General features: G+C 43.4%; 1 protein-coding gene across 3 annotated transcripts in view; it reads left to right on the top strand.

The window, feature by feature from the left end:
• Nucleotides 1–16,485, top strand: part of TRMT6 (tRNA methyltransferase 6 non-catalytic subunit) — a 42,711-nt gene that overhangs the window by 17,771 nt on the left and 8,455 nt on the right. For all 3 annotated transcript variants that reach the window (XM_069955609.1, XM_069955611.1, XM_069955608.1), the window contains exons 5-7: nucleotides 2,150–2,233; nucleotides 2,494–2,618; nucleotides 14,093–14,469. In XM_069955609.1, coding sequence (XP_069811710.1) covers nucleotides 2,150–2,233; nucleotides 2,494–2,618; nucleotides 14,093–14,469 — 586 coding nt within the window. The remainder of the gene's footprint in view (nucleotides 1–2,149; nucleotides 2,234–2,493; nucleotides 2,619–14,092; nucleotides 14,470–16,485) is intronic.

Below are 16,485 nucleotides of genomic sequence, written 5' to 3'. Positions count from 1 at the left end.
AGAAATTTTTTTTGGGTGGACTACCCCTTTAAGAAAGCCTTTTTTAGATTGTGTCTGAAAGAGTTAGGGCCCTATTCCACCGGACGATTATAGTTTGCATAATCGTTAACGATCTCAAACGACCGCTATTGCGAAAGACCTGAAAACATTCACTCATTTCCATGGAACGATAATCGTTACTTATGATCGTAATTGCGATAGTTTTTCTTCGCTATTTATTCGCTATTGCGTTCATATCTATTGCGAACGACCGAACGATGTCTTATTCAATGCGAACGATTTGCGAACGAGCAACGATAAAAATAGGTCCAGGTCTTATAAAGCGATCAACGATTTCTCGTTCGGTCGTTAATCGTTAACTGCATTTCAACCAAACGATTATCGTTCAGATTCGAATGATTTAACGATAATCTGAACGATAATCGTCCGGTGGAATAGGGCCCTTAGAAGGAACAAATCACCTCAATTTAGAGTAATAAGGTTCATGTGTCTAAAGTGTTTCACATCCCATGCTTGTGCCTGAAAAAAATTCAAACACCACCCTATGCAGGCATTGGGTGGTGCTTGAATCCCAAGTAGTCACGTCTGGGGGGAAATAGTCTGTAATAGTCACACCTCAGTGGGAGTGATCACCAATGAGGAGCCAGCAGTGTCACTGGGGAAGATATGGGACGGCCCCCTTGGTGACATTGCAGATTACAGACAATTTCCCACCAGCTGTGACTGTGTGTCTCTAGATTCTAGATAACCCCCGGTTAGGTAAAATATATATGTTGATTCACCCCACTCCTGGAGACTAACAATTCATGCCATACATGTCTTCACCTTTTCTGTCTCCTTCCCTCCGTTTTGAGCCTGCTGCTTTCCGCTAAAGACATAGAAAAATGTATCTGAGCTGTTTAGTCCATCTCTGCTCTCAACACCCTCCTCCCCCCACCCTGCCGAGAGAGCTTATGTAAACAAGTCTCTATCATCAACTTTGTAATGCTGGGAGGATAAATCACAGTGAGTTCATCAACAATTTGACTTCAGATTAACCTATTAAGAAGAAGCTACAAAGTTGCAGATAGGGACTTGTTTACATCAGCGGTTTCGGAAGGGAGGGGGAGACGGAGAGAAGAGCTCACACAGTTTTTTTGTCTCTTTATCAGAAGGCAGCAGCTAAGAACTGGGGGGGGGGGGGGAGACTGATAAGATAATAACAAGTATGGAAGGAATTAAGTCTCCCGGAGGGGGGGGTAATTTAATATATAGTTTACCTAACTGGATAACCCCTTTAATATCTGATATAGGGCGGGGCGATTAATCTAATTAATTCACCTAGAATATCAGAATCGATTAGAATCTATTTTCAAAGAAAATGCCAAAATGTTCTTCAAAAGGAAGAGTTCCCCATCTGTAGCTGGGTTCTTGTATATAGTTGTTACAGAGCATATGTACCAAAGAAGCCGTTCTCATAGGGCTAGAGAGGCAATGTTTCATCTTGTGGAGCCTTATAGGCCGCACATTGCATCACTAGACAAAAATAAAGTAATATATCTTACTGTGGTAGAGAAATTACCCTGTAAGCTCTACTTAGGGTACAGTAACCCATCTGAGTAATCACGGTGTACAGCGCTATGGAATCTGTCGGCTCTGTATGAGTAATAGCCAGTATATTTTTATTGATGTGTTTGATTTATTCCACCCATTCCAATTCTGGATGCAATAGAATTGCTACTCATACAGATAGGTATCCCTGGTATCACCATCTTCCCATGTAGAAGTTGTGACCTACCTGTATATACTTGCATATGGTTTTTATTATAAGGCTAGGTTCACACTGCGTTTTTGCAAAACATTTTTTTTCATCCGTTTTTTGAAAAAAACAAATACATTTGTGTGCATCTGTTTTAATCCGTTTTTCCATTGTAAAAAAAAAACAGATCAAAACAAATCCGTTGTTTGTTTGTTTTTTGACAAACACAAAAACAAAGCTGATACTACTTTTGTGTCCATTAAAAAAAAGGATCCGTTTTTTTTTTTTTTTTTTTTTTTACAATGGAAGTCAATGGAAAAACGGATCAGTTTTTTGCAAAAACCGGATTGCAAAAACGCAGTGTGAACCCAGCCTAAGTTGTGTGATCTTCTTCTTTTTCTTCTTCTGCAGGTATGAAGCTAATATCACCATTTTAAAGCCTTCAACTCGTATTCTTGCTATAATGTACTATGCAAGGGAACCAGGAAAAATCTGGTAAGGGACTGTTTATCGCAGGGGTAGGGAACCTTGGCTGTGCAGCTGTTGCAAAACTACAACTCCCATCATAACTGGACAGCCAAAGCTTTAGCTCTGGCTGTCCAGGCATGATGGGAGTTGTAGTTTGCAACAGCTGGAGAGCCGTGGTTTCCTACTCCTGGTTGTTTATCTGGTCATTATATGGGGTGAAAAAAAAGTTTGTATTCGTTTTTTTTTTTTTTTTTTTTTTTACATAACTCTTATTTCTTCTTTCTCAGCCAGCTTCGATATGATACTTTGGCCCAGATGCTGACATTAGGAAACATCCATGCAGGCAGTAAGGTGATAGTCATGGAAACCTGTGCTGGGCTAGTTCTGGGCTCAGTAATGGAGCGTATGGGAGGTAAGATCATACAGCCACATGTATTTGGCTTATTACAATTGTTAACCATAACTTGCTTTTTTTTTTTTTTTATAATTACTGTGTCTGAGGCATGGAGGAAACTAGACGTCACCCACATCCCACATCCAGTTTCTTGGTAAAGAATAAATGACGCCTTCTGACATCAGATACATTTATTCAGCATCATAAAATCATAAGGATTGTACACACAAGTATACAGTGGTGCCTTGGATTAGGAGCATAATTCGTTCCAGGACCGCGCTTGTAATCCAAATCCACTCTTAAACCAAAGCAAATTTTCCCATTAGAAATTATAGAAATGCAGACAATTGGTTCCACACCCCAAAAATAATGATTTATTATTCTGAATAACATGTAAAACAGATGAAAGAAACATTCGGAAACAGCAGAATATGTGATATAACAAGTTACTGTACAGTAATGGAGAGGATGGGAAACACAAGGGCGGACAGAGACTGCAGGGAGCATGAAGGAACGAGCAGAGCAGATGTGGGCACATACATGCAGCACACTCTGTCCGGGGAGAGAGGGGTTACAGCTATGGAGAGATTACCTCCACAGTCCTGTCCCCTGATGCAAGCCCCAGCCTGAAGTGGATCTGCTATGATTTGGAAGGTAAGGGAGACTTCCTGGGTCAGAGTACAGAGCTGTAGACCCCGCTATGCAGACCATGTCCCTCCTCCACTCGCACTCCCACCCAGTACAGGGAGCTCTTAAATCAAAGCAATGCTCTTACACCAAGTCACAATTTTGAAAAACTGTGAGCTCTTAAACCAAGGTACCACTGTATTCTATATTAGGGATAGTGTACGCTATCATTTATTTACAGGTAGGTTCATTGAAGGGCTATTCCCATTCCCAACTATATGCTTTATCCATAGGATTTGCTTTTAACTGAGTTCTCCCTTCTTGCTAAGAGGGTTCCCCAGCCCCCTTCAGCCTGCCTGCTGCTGCCACTGAACATGGTTGAGAAGATGAAAACAGGCGGGTCAGCTGATTTACACAATTTGTGTAACTCCAATTGACTTCAATGGGCGTTGCGTAAAAAACACTGTGTAGAACTGCCAGCAGGCCATAGGAGTCCTAGTGAGATAGGAATACCCACTTAAAGGGGTATTCCCCCCAAAATTATTTTTGCATTAATACGCTGCCCACCCGTAGCTTTCCATCTTTCCAATATAAAGTTATTATGGATTCTGCACAGTTTTGCTGTTATCCAGCTGCATTCACCCCCAGGGATTGCAGAGAATCATCAGACCTCAGTCCACACCGACACGCTCCCTGCTCCTGGCCCCCACCCTCCGTGTCGGCATCACGTGTCCTCAGTCCCAGCACAGTGAAGTGACTGAGAACACTGATGCGGTGGCTGCTGTTACAGAGGGAGACAGTGATCAGCGCAGCTGTGACTGCATCCCTCTCTTACAGCAGCCACCCGGTCACCCGCAGCCCAGAGCTCACCCCCTGTGTCCAGAGCCTCCGGGCAGCACTCACCCGCAGCACACAACCAACCGCCCCCCCATCACCCATGGCATCCCTCACTCACCCGCAGCATAGCTTCCGCACTCACCAGCGGCACCCCCCCCCCCCGCGGCAAGCTCCGCCCCCGCGGCAAGCTCCGCCCCCGCGATCGCCCACGGCAAGCTCCACCCCCCGCAATCGCCCACGACAAGCTCCGCCTCCCCCCCGCAATCGCCAACGGCAAGCTCCGCCCCCGCAATCGCCACTGCAAGCTCCGCCCCCCCACTCCCCCGTCCCCCGCGATCACCCGCGACGAGCTCCGCCTCTCGCAATCGCCCGCATCACCGCCAACTCAGCTCTGCTACACCGGCGTCCCCGCCAACTCAGCTCTGCTACACCGGCGTCCCCGCCAACTCAGCTCTGCTACACCGGCGTCCCCGCCAACTCAGCTCTGCTACACCGGCGTCCCCGCCAACTCAGCTCTGCTACACCGGCGTCCCCGCCAACTCAGCTCTGCTACACCGGCGTCCCCGCCAACTCAGCTCTGCTACACCGGCGTCCCCGCCAACTCAGCTCTGCTACACCGGCGTCCCCGCCAACTCAGCTCTGCTACACCGGCGTCCCCGCCAACTCAGCTCTGCTACACCGGCGTCCCCGCCAACTCAGCTCTGCTACACCGGCGTCCCCGCCAACTCAGCTCTGCTACACCGGCGTCCCCGCCAACTCAGCTCTGCTACACGGCGTCCCCGCCAACTCAGCTCTGCTACACCGGCGTCCCCGCCAACTCAGCTCTGCTACACTGTCATCATCTCCTTCATTGTCTCAGCTCTGCTACACTGTCATCATCTCCTTCATTGTCTCAGCTCTGCTACTTCACCATCATCAGGCAGAAGCATTGCATGATGGGAAATGTAGTTTTCTTATCTTGGATATAGACCATGTTTTAGAAAAAGTTGTAACTCAGGAACGGCAGCAGCTAGAAAGATGAGAGACGTCTCAAAATACTCAGGGGGACTTGGTGAGTAAAACTAGCTAGGTTTGGGAGCATTTCATTTTTTTAGCTCTTGGGGGGAATACCCCTTTAATGCATTACACATGTAGGTCAGGGGTACTCAACAACTTTTAGTGAAGGTCCACTTACCGGGGTCTTTTGTCAGGTGAAGGTCCGAGCTGAACGTCAGTAGGAAACGTGTTTTTTGTTACTTTTCACAAATGTTCAACTATTTACATATAGAATTGCTGCTTATTATAGCGGGAAAACTGGCATTTTTTCTCTCTCACCAGCACTTTGATATTAGCTACAAAGGGGGTGACTGCCCTGGTAGTATATAGCCCCCTGTTGCTCCCCCAGTAGTATATAGCCCCCTGTTTCTCCCCCAGTAGTATATAGCCCCCCCCCTGTGAGCTCCCCCCAGTAGTATATAGCCCCCTGTGCTCTCCCCCTCTAATATATATCCACCCCCGCATGATGCGCTCTCCCCCTGTAGTATATAGCCCCCTGTGAGGTTCCCCCAGTAGTATAGCCCACCTGTGCTCTCCCCTTATAGATGGCCCCCAGACAAAAAAAAAAAACGAACCACAACTCGCCTAGCACCTCGCTCCCCGCTGCGGCTGTCTTCTTCTTTTCTCCTGTCGGTCCGGCCCCCGGCTTATACGCGCGTATCAGCCGGGGGACGGACCGACACTGCCCCCAGCCCCACAGGCGTACTGAAATGGCCCGGGACGGACCAGATCCGGGGCGGTTAGGAGGTCTGACCAGGGGTCCGGACAGCTGGCGACCGCGGTCCGCCAGTTGAGGGCCCCTGATGTAGGTTCTGGGATCTGCACTTTTTTCCAGAACTACAGTCCCTCAGACATTTATGGCATAATCTGGAGTGTACCCTTTAAATGGGCGCCAGCTATCTATCTATCTATCTATCTATCTATCTATCTATCTATCTATCTTTATATATTTATACTTATGTTCAGCTCCCAGTCATACACTATGTTGAGCAAGGAGAAGTATGCACTAAGCACTTTCTAGCATGGTCTAGCTCTGTGCCAAGTGACTAAGACTGACTCTCGGTAAGGGTGCGTTCGCACATATAGGATCTACAGCAGATTTTATGGCACATATTTGATGCTGAGTTATTTAGTCAAATCTGCTGCGAATCTGCACCATCAAATTTGCTGCGGATCCTGTACGCGTGAAGCTACCCTAAGGACCCATTCACACTATGGAATTGATGCCGAAATTCTGCTCGGAACCACCTCCCCCGGACTCCGCGCCAAATCCTACTTGCTATCTCTTTCAATGGGAGGACTCGCGTGCCTCCGCTCAAAGAATTGACATGTCAAATTTTTTTTTATGGTGACAGTAACACTTAAAACAATACACGTGTAACCATGATCAGCCAAGTGTTCTTATATCTTCACAATACAGGTTCCAGGTGAAGGTGCGCAGCCCCCATCAGTCAGCCCTTCTAGCTTTACCAATATAGGAAGGGATGTGTTCATTACTTTGTTCTACATCTGCTTCCCTATAACCAAGAACACAGTCACTGTGGTGTCCTTATGAGATCTCTGAATTTTTACCTATTCTCCCTGCGTGTTCCAGCGTGTACGTGCGTGACTCTGTTCCTAAACCTTCATAAACCTTTCAGCCATTCAGGAAACCCCCATTTCATACAAAATTGATGATGACGAGCAGTCAATGAAAGGGATTCCCTCTGACGTGTGTTCAGAACAGATGTCCTTCTGTATTCACCGACCAGCCGTGGGGCAGAGTTAATGGGACTGCGGAGGAGGAGTGGGACACAATGGGGAACGGATGATATTATTTCATTAGCCATAGCAGCAGACTCCTATACAAACCTGTGTGACCCTCCAGCCACAGACACAGTGGGGGAGGGGGCAGTTTCCACAGCTTCACTTGCCAGCCTGTGCTGTACTCCAGCCAACAAGCATCTAGGAAACAGTAACATATACACCAACCTTAGGATTATCGTTCATAAAATCGCTCAAACGACCGCTCGTTAACGATATTCTTTCTGTGGAATAGCTGTAAACGAGCGAACGACAACTCCGAAATCGTCGTTGAGTCGTTCACTATTTTTTTTTCAACATGTCGAAAAAAAATCGTTGGTCTTTCAACAATAATTCGCTAATCTTTTCGTAGAACAAAAAATCTTTGTCGTTCTTGAAATGTCTACCTACATTTCCCCACCTACATGCTCAGCCCGGCGAACGTTTTAAACGACCATGTAACGATGTAACGACCGCAAAAAAATCGTTACACTACAGATATCGTTCACGTTCCCACACGTATTATGTGTTATCGTTCGCTTAAAAAAATCGTTAAGTGCTCGTTAACGAGCGGTCGTTGGAGCGAGTCTATGAACGATAATCGTTCCGTGAAATAGGGCTATTAGTCATAGCTCATCTCTCAGACACCGGCGACTGATCAAAACTTTTGACGTGTGTATGTAATGTCGGAAGTTTTTGGAAATTATAGTTATACTTCAATTTGCACAAAAAAAGTCTACATCACTTCATTTCAGTGCCGAAGCTCCCATTAAAGTAAATAGGAGCCTCAGAAAACTGTAAACCTAATTAGGAATGGATACTGCTATGGGACTATTAATTTGTATTTAAGAATAGTCCATTAACCCCTTAATGACGAGTGACATAAATGTATGCCATGCATGTCTATCACTTAAGGAAGGATGGCATACATTTACCCCATTGTCTGCAGGGGCTCTATTAAGCGAGCTCTGGAGCGGAGTCTGCTTCATAGAGGTTGACAGAGGGGTCCCAATCGAATTGCCTGACTGCCGGAGGTATACAGCTTACCTCAGTGCAGTCTGATTTTCGTTCTTCTATAGAGTCTGCAACAGGCTGGATCTACTAGAGGATAGCAGATTACGCTGATCAATGCTATGCAGTGGCATAGCATTGAAAAGTATATCAAATCTAATTTAATAGTCCCCTGGAGGACTTAAAAAGTGGAGAAAATTGTAAATTGAAAAATATTGCAATAAAAGTTTAACTCATCCCCCCCCCCCCATATTAATAATAAAACACATAAAAAAATAATCATATTATAAATGGTAAATTGCGTAATTGTCCAATCCATGGAGATTGATTGTTTCTGCACAGTGAATAGCGTAAACGAAATGAGGGGAAGAAACACCAGGATTGGTGGTTTTTTTTTTTTCTTTTTTTGTTACATTATATTGCAGAAGAAAAAAAAGCTACACAAGTATAGTACCAATAAAAACTGACGCCCCAAACAGTCCCATAGGTTAAAAAATAAAACGTAATTATTTGCAAGCAAAAATTTTTTACTGTTTAACCCCTTAAGGATCGGGCCTAAAATGGCCTTAAGGACCGGAGCAAATTTTATGAATATGACCTGTGTCACTTTATTCATTAATAACTTCGGGATGCTTTTACCTATCCGGCTGATTCTGAGATTGTTTTCTCGTGACATATTGTACTTCACATTTCTTGTAAATTGGAGTCGATACTTATAACGAATCTTTATGAAAAAAAAAAAAATTACGTGAAAAATTGTAAAAAAATGCATTTTTCCAACTTTAAAACTTTTCTGCTTATACAGAAAATGGTTATGCCACATAAATTATATATTAAATAGCATTAGCAACATGTCTACTTTATGTTGGCAGCATTTATTAAACTATATTTCATTTTTTTTAGACAATAGAAAGCTTAAAATATTAGCAGCAAATTTCCAAATTTTCGGTAAAATTTCAAAATCAGATATTTTTAGGGACCTGTTCAGGTTTAAAGTGTATTTGAGGGGACTGTATGTTAGAAAGCCCCACAAAGCACCCCATTTCAGAAACTGCACCCCCTAAACTCTGCAAAAGCACATCCAGAAAGTTTTTTAACCCTTTAGGGGAGTCACAGAAATAAAAGCTAAGTGTGTAAGAAATTTGAAAATTTTTATTTTCTGTGCAGAGATTTTATTGTAATCCAATATTTTTCATAATTATAAACTTATTACCAGAGAAATGCACCCCAATATTTATTGCCCCGTTTCTGCAGTTTATAGAAATACCCCATATGTGGCCCTATTGCGCTATTTGATGCAACCACAAGCCTCAGATATAATGGAGCGCCTAGTGCACTGCAATGGCTCCGTTATATTTGGTCATTTCTGACTGTACCACTTCAGCTTGGCAGAGGCTCTGGGGTGCCAAAACCTAAAAAACACCACTAAAGGGACACCATTCAGAAAACTACACCCCTCAAGGAATGTAACTAAGGGTGCGGTGAGTATCTGGACCCCACAGGAGCTTCACAGATTTTCCCAACAATATGGCGTGAAAAAAGACCAAAGTATTTTTTACACTAAAACGTTGTTCTAGACTTCAATTTTTCATTTTCACAAAGGGATAAAAGGAAAAAAAAACACAAAACATGTAGCGCAGTTTCTCCCGAGTACGGAAATACCCCACATGTGGACATAAAGTGCCAAGCGGGCACAGGACGAGCCTCCAAAGGGAAGGAGCGCCAATTGGCTTTTGGAAGCTGGATTTCACTGGAATGGATTTCAAGGGCCACGTCGCATTTACAGAGCCCTCGTGCTGCCAAGACACTGGAAACCCCCCACAAGTGACCCCATTCTGGAAACTACACCCCTCAAGGAATCTAATAAGGGGTGCAGTGAGCATATGGACCCCACTGGTGACTGGCACAAATGTGGAACAATGTGATGTGAAACTGAAAATTTTCATTTTTTCACTTTCACGGCACAAATGTGCCTGTTATCAAGGGGTCCATATCCTCATTGCACCCCTTGTTAGATTCCTTAAGGGGTGTAGTTTCCAGAATGGTGTCACTTGTGGTGGGTTTTCACTGTCTTGGCAGCACAAGGGCTCTGTAAATGCGACATGGCGTTCATCATCCATTCTAGCCAAATCCAACCTCCAAAATCCAATTGGCGCTCCTTCCCTTCGGAGGCTTGCCCTGCACCCACATGGCGCTTTATGTCCACATGTGGGGTATTTACGGACTCGGGGGAAATTGCTCTAAACATTTTGTGTGTTTTTTTCTCTTTTAACCCCTTTTGAAAATGATAAATTGAAAAAATGTAATATTTCATTTTCACGCCACATTGTTCCACATTTGTGCCCGTCACCAGTGGGGTCCATATGCTCACTACACCCCTTGTTACATTCCCTGAGGGGTGTAGTTTCCATAATGGGGTCACTTGTGGGGGGTTTCAACTGTCTTGGCAACACAGGGGCCTTTTAAATGCAGCGGCACACTTACGTGCGATGCTGATCAGCACTCAGCGGCGATATGGTGCGGAAAATAAAAAAATTGGAAAAAAAAACAAAAAACCTTTCTTCAACCCTATAGCTACTGATATGTGTATTATATACACTTATCAGCCGCTAGGGGGCAGTAGAACGCGAATTCCGGAAAAAGCCGAAGTTTGACGACGCTGGAGCCGATGATTGCCGATGGGGACCATCGGAAAAAGACGAAGACGCCGACGAAGAAGAGGACACGATCGGAACCCGGAAGACGTGATCGGGACACTGGATCCGGTGAGTATGGGTCAATACCTGCTCTGGACACCTCAGCTACCTATATCTCACCTATATCTCACCTCAGCTACTTATATCGCCGTGATCGGCCGGCCGGTCACGGCGATCGGAACGTGGCCACCATTACTTTTAACAGTAATGGCGGTCGGTGCCGTCCTCGGTGCCGTCCATTTCACCGATGACCCGGAAAGCTGCAGACCGCCGCCATTGGCTGATCTGAATTGATCAGCCAATAGCGGCGATCGTCAGCACGGGAGGGGTTAATCACCCCCCGTGCCGACAAGCAGGGATGGCCTGCTATACATTATAGCAGGCCATCTTCCCCGATCACTGCGTGTGTACACGCAGCGATCGGGGAAACCGCGGGCGTAAATGTACGCCCGTTTGCATTAAGGCACGGGTTTTGGGGGCGTACACTTACGCCCGCGGTCGTTAAGGGGTTAAAAAAAAATAGTAAAAGTATTAAAAAAAAAGCTATAAAAACATACAAATCATTGTATTCGGACTGACCTATAGAATAAAGATATCATGTCAGTTTTACAGTAGCATGCGTTGTGCAGACACAGAAACTCCCCAAAAGTTATGCAATAGCATTTTTTCCCTATTGCACCTCATAAATAATATTTTTAGACTTTTGTCATGCATTGGATTAAAAGGTATAATTACAAAGCACGCTTGTTTCTGAAAAAAAATTAAATAAAACAAGCAAAAATGCGGATCCCATATGCTTCTATTGGTGATTGTACCGCAATTATGGTCCGCTCTTTCTTCTTTTTTTTTTTTTTTTTATTTCTTTCTTTTCTTTCTCTCTCTTTCTTTCTTTCTTTTTTTCTTTCTCTTTCTTTCTTTCTTTCTTTTCTTTCTTTTCTTTTTCTTTCTTTCTTTCTTTCTTTCTTTCTTTCTTTTTCTTTCTTTCTTTCTTTTCTTTTTCTTTCTTTTCTTTTCTTTCTCTTTCTTTCTCTTTCTTTCTTTCTTTCTTTCTTTCTTTTCTTCCTCTTTCTTTTCTTTCGGAAATTGAGTGGCATGAATATATCACCATTGGTCCTTGTAGAAGAGGAATTGGCTTCTTTTCTCCAAAACAAAATGTGTTCTGGTTCTTTTACCTGTTATTTGCAAGATATTATGGATTTTCATATGAATAATACCCATTATGCCTTTCTCCAGACTTGATGTATGGTAATGAGGGAACTTTATGTAACTGTGACATTTTCCACGGATTTCCAGCTCATTGCCTTCATTGTATTTACCATTCTGATGGCAGGAGAGATGGCTGCTCTTGTGTGCGTCCTTGTCTATTCCAGTCTATGGGAGTTATGGAAAGCGGAGGACGCAGTGCTCCGTGTTCTATATCTCTGTAGAGCGCGGTCACCCCTTCATTGTGGATGATATATTGGCATGCAGACGTCACTGGGCAGCCATTCTCCAGAGGGATCGCACCTCCTTTTGCTTACATGTTACAAGCTTTTATCGTTAGATGTCCGGGTGCTGAGACCCAAATCAAGTCTTTGCGGGAGTCTTGGAAAGCCAAGTGCACAGTGTAGACATTTAATAAGCTGAACACCAGTATGAATAAGGCCCAAAAGTGCACGTTCGTACATAACTTAACATGTTTTTAGACTGATACTTTTCGCAATTTTTTTTTTTTTTTTTTTAAACCTGCCAAATAAGGGGGGGGGGGGGGATAAGGCTGATGCATTTAACGGCCAAAAAACAAGACACAATTTGATGCCTAACAAGAAGAAACCCGAACAACCCCACAAATTTCAAGGGCCCATGTCCATGTTTTTCTCAAAACCCAACAGATTTGTTATTGAAACCTACACTGCTGTTTTTTTTTGTTTGTTTGCTTTTTTCTTCCACAAACCCTGGTCAGAGAGAGAATTGTGTAGGCGGCAAAATTCCAGTGGGTTATTTTGTATTCTATTATTCACATTGATGCAGATAGTAGAATAGATGAACAGCACTCACTAATCTGGTATAAATATTTTTTTGGTGTCTTGTGATGCACAAATAAATATTTATACCAGATTGGTAGTTGCCGTTCATCTATTCTACAATCTGCATCATTGTGAATTGTAACTTACTACTCACCACTGCGGAGTTCACCGATATACCCATTACCCATACCTCGCCTACTAGTAGTGGCAGTGCCGGGATTTCCTCTTACTTTGTATTATATTATATTTTTTCTGTTGATGGTTTATATAAACCTAGTTGGATTGCAATGCACTGGTTATTCTCAGCACACCACAATTGTCCACTCCTGGGATTTGTCCACCCTGATTTGTGTTTAGGCTATGTTTCCACACAGTGTTTTTGCTCAGTATTTTGCAACCAAAACCAGGAGTGGATTAAAAACACTGAAAGGCTATGTTCACACACTAATAATTTGAGTGGATGGCCGTTAAACGGCAAATAATTTTAAAACAACCGCATTTAGTTTGAAATAACGGCTGTTATTTGCCTTTAAATGTCTGCCTTCTACTCAATTTTAATAGTATGTACATAGCCTTTCTGTGTTTTTAATCCACTCCTGGTTTTGGTTGGAAAATACTGAGCAAAAATACTGTGTGGGAACATAGCCTAAATATGTAAAAAAAAAAAAAAAAAATTCCTATATAGTTTTATAGATGTAACCAACCTGATAGTTGAAGCTGATTAGTTTTATTATATAGTGTAAGGATTTTAGACAAAGACAAAGCAGTTGCCTGGTAACAATAGATTTAACAAAGAAAGTCATTAAAGCTTAGGCTCACCCCAGACATACCTTGCACAATATATATATATAATACTGTGTGTGTGTGTGTGTGTGTGTGTGTGTGTATATATATATATATATATATAATAAACAGCACCCCCTTCCTTAATGTAATGTTGTTATACCCTATTAAGAGTAAGGGGCATTTCTAATTTGTAATAATAATGTGCACTCCTGTAACCATGTAAACCCAGCAGAATACAGGTTGCTGCCTGTAGCGGTTGCCTGGAGGCCATTTTATTGGGTGTAAATATACCAGTTTGGTGGTCTCTACAAGAAAACACCCTGCTACCCTAGTCTCATATTGGAAGATATGTACTTACAAGGGGCAAGTACCCCAGAACAGCAGTCTACAGTAATTTCCCCTTCGGCGCTCGTTTACAGTTATCGGGCCCCTATCGGTCCGTGTAATACCACCCTTAGGGTTGGATATTGGTTGCATGGGAAGCTACCGCCAATAGGTGGCACTGTCGCGCAAGTTCATTTCTTTTGTAAATAAATTACTTTTGTATACTCTTTTCTCATAGAGCATTGCATGGCTTGTGAGACAGCTTACACCATTCTGGCCGTACTCCCAAGCCCCAATTCTGTTATATATTTTTGCAGCAAGGTTTAGATGAACACGTTGCAATAGTTTTTTATTGTATGTTTTGTTTTGTTTTTTCTTCCCCTTCAAGGATTTGGATCAGTCATTCAGATGTACCCAGGTGGTGGACCTGTCCGAGCTGCCACGGACTGCTTCGGTTTTCCAAAGTCTTTCTACCAAACGTTGTACGAGTTCCCACTCAGCAAACTGGAGGCCCTGGTTTCTGGGACTGGGAATTATTCTGGTCAGGTGATCCCTGCTGAGGAGAACACAGAAAAGACGGATGAGGAAAGCAGCAGGTCAGACATTGAAAAGCAAGAGGCTGCTCGCGGTGTAGGGGACTGTGTAGCTGAAGAATCCGAAGAAAGTATGCAAACCGGTCAACCGGAAAGTGAGGAAGGGGCGAAAAGTGGTGGAGAGAACTCCGAGAACCACAAAGGAGGGCAGAATGTGGACAAGAAGCAACTTGTAAGTATTGGCTTCTGCAACTTTCTTATAGTATAGTATTTTTGAGGATACAACCCACCAATTTTTGGGATTTATTAACAACCAATCAGATTCCACCTTTCATTTTCCAAAGAGTGTGTGAGGAATGAAAAGTGTAATTTGATTGTTTGCTAGGGGCAACAGGGCCAGTTTTACTCTACACTATGGGGGAGTTTATCAAACATGGTGTTAAGTGAAACTGGCTCAGTTGCCCCTAGCAACCAATCAGATTCCACTTCTCATTCCTCACAGACTCTTTGGAAAATGAAAGGTGGAATCTGATTGGTTGCTAGGGGCAACTGAGCCAGTTTCACTGTACACCATGTTTGATAAATTTCCCCCCATGTTTCATAAATCTCCCCCATTAATTGTGTGCATCACCTGCTGTTCTTCTACATTCCTCTATAGAGGAAGCATAACCTTTGTACATGGTGAGCTGTGGTAGAGACCAGCGTTTTTTAACCCCTAGACAACCCAGGGCGTATAGTTACATCATGGAAGTCTGTCACCAGATGACCCTGGACGTAACTGTACGTCCTGGGTGTTTCTCCCGGTATGAAGCTCACTCCGGAGCGGAGCACGCTTCAGAGCAGGTGGGGGCCGGCTGCAGCGTGTCATTAACTCCTCAAACGGCTGGGCGTTTAAATGTAAGTGACAGGGGGAGTCCCCTGTCACTTACCGATCGGGACCCCCGCAGTGTGACTGCGGGGGTCCCGATTGTTGAACCGGACCGCCGGAGGTCTCTCACCTTCCTCCGTGCGGTCCGATCGGCTATCTGCTTCACTAAGCCTGCACAGGCAGGCTCAATGAGCAGATCGCCGATAACACTGATCAATGCTATGCCTATGGCATAGCAATCATCAGTGTAGAAATCAGACTAATGTATGTAAAAGTTCCCCAAAGTTCCCCCTTCAAATGTGTAAAAAAAAAAAAAAAGTTAAAAACACTATTACACTACCCCAAAACCCCTCCCCCAGTAAAAGCTTAAATCTCCCCCCTTTCCCATTATATAAATAAAACATAAAAAATAAATAAATAAGCAAACATATAATATACCGTAATGTGCGTAATTGTCCGCTCTATTAAAATATAACAAGTGTCATTGTGAACGGCGTACACGAAAAAGGAAAAAAAGGTGCGCGGATTACCGATTTAATGTTACATTATATATAAAAAGTGATCAAAACGTCCGATTTTCACAAATATGGTATTAATAAAAACTAGAGATCATGGCGGAAAAAGTGACACCCCATACAGCCACGTAGGTGAAATAATAAAACTGTTATAAGCGTCACAATAGGCCCATTTTATTAATATTTAATTGCCAAAAAAAAAAGGATTTAATTAAAAAAATATATATAACATTAGAGAATCTGTGTAACCTGCATGTGGTTGTGTTCGGACTGACCTATAGAATAATGGTATCGTGTCACTTTTACCGTATAGTGTATTACGTAGACACAGGAACCCCCCAAACGTTACCATATTGCATTCTTTTTTTACGATTTCATCTATTTATATCTTCATAAATAATATGTTTGGGATTCCGTCATACATGTTATGGTAAAATGAAAGACGCCATCACATCAACTCCCTTCGCGATCTTTTAGATCCATCTACCAACGCTTTTTACACGTGGAACTCCCTTACCGAAAAATACAATCTCTCCAAATCACAATTCCTGCAATTCTCTCAGGTGAAGTCCTACTTCAACTCATTAGTAGCGCGCTGCGACGCTGTGGAAACCCCCAATACTTTTGATTCTCTCATAGGCCCCCACACTAGGAGAGATACCCTATCAGACATTTATTGTCTTCTCAAAGGATATTGTCAGAAACACGTGATATCTAAAGCACTGGGGAAATGGAATTCCAAATTGTCCAGGTCAGATCTTTCCCTCCAGTTGAAAACAGGTATCCAACATGTCAGACAATCGACCCCTAGCGAGTCCCTGAGAGAAATGCACTTGAAGATTCTACATAGAGCTACCTATGCCTT

Source organism: Dendropsophus ebraccatus, chromosome 15, assembly GCF_027789765.1.
Source record: "Dendropsophus ebraccatus isolate aDenEbr1 chromosome 15, aDenEbr1.pat, whole genome shotgun sequence".
NCBI lineage: Eukaryota > Metazoa > Chordata > Amphibia > Anura > Hylidae > Dendropsophus > Dendropsophus ebraccatus.
Note: the sequence above shows the minus strand (reverse complement) of the source record. Positions and strands in the feature narration are given on the sequence as shown.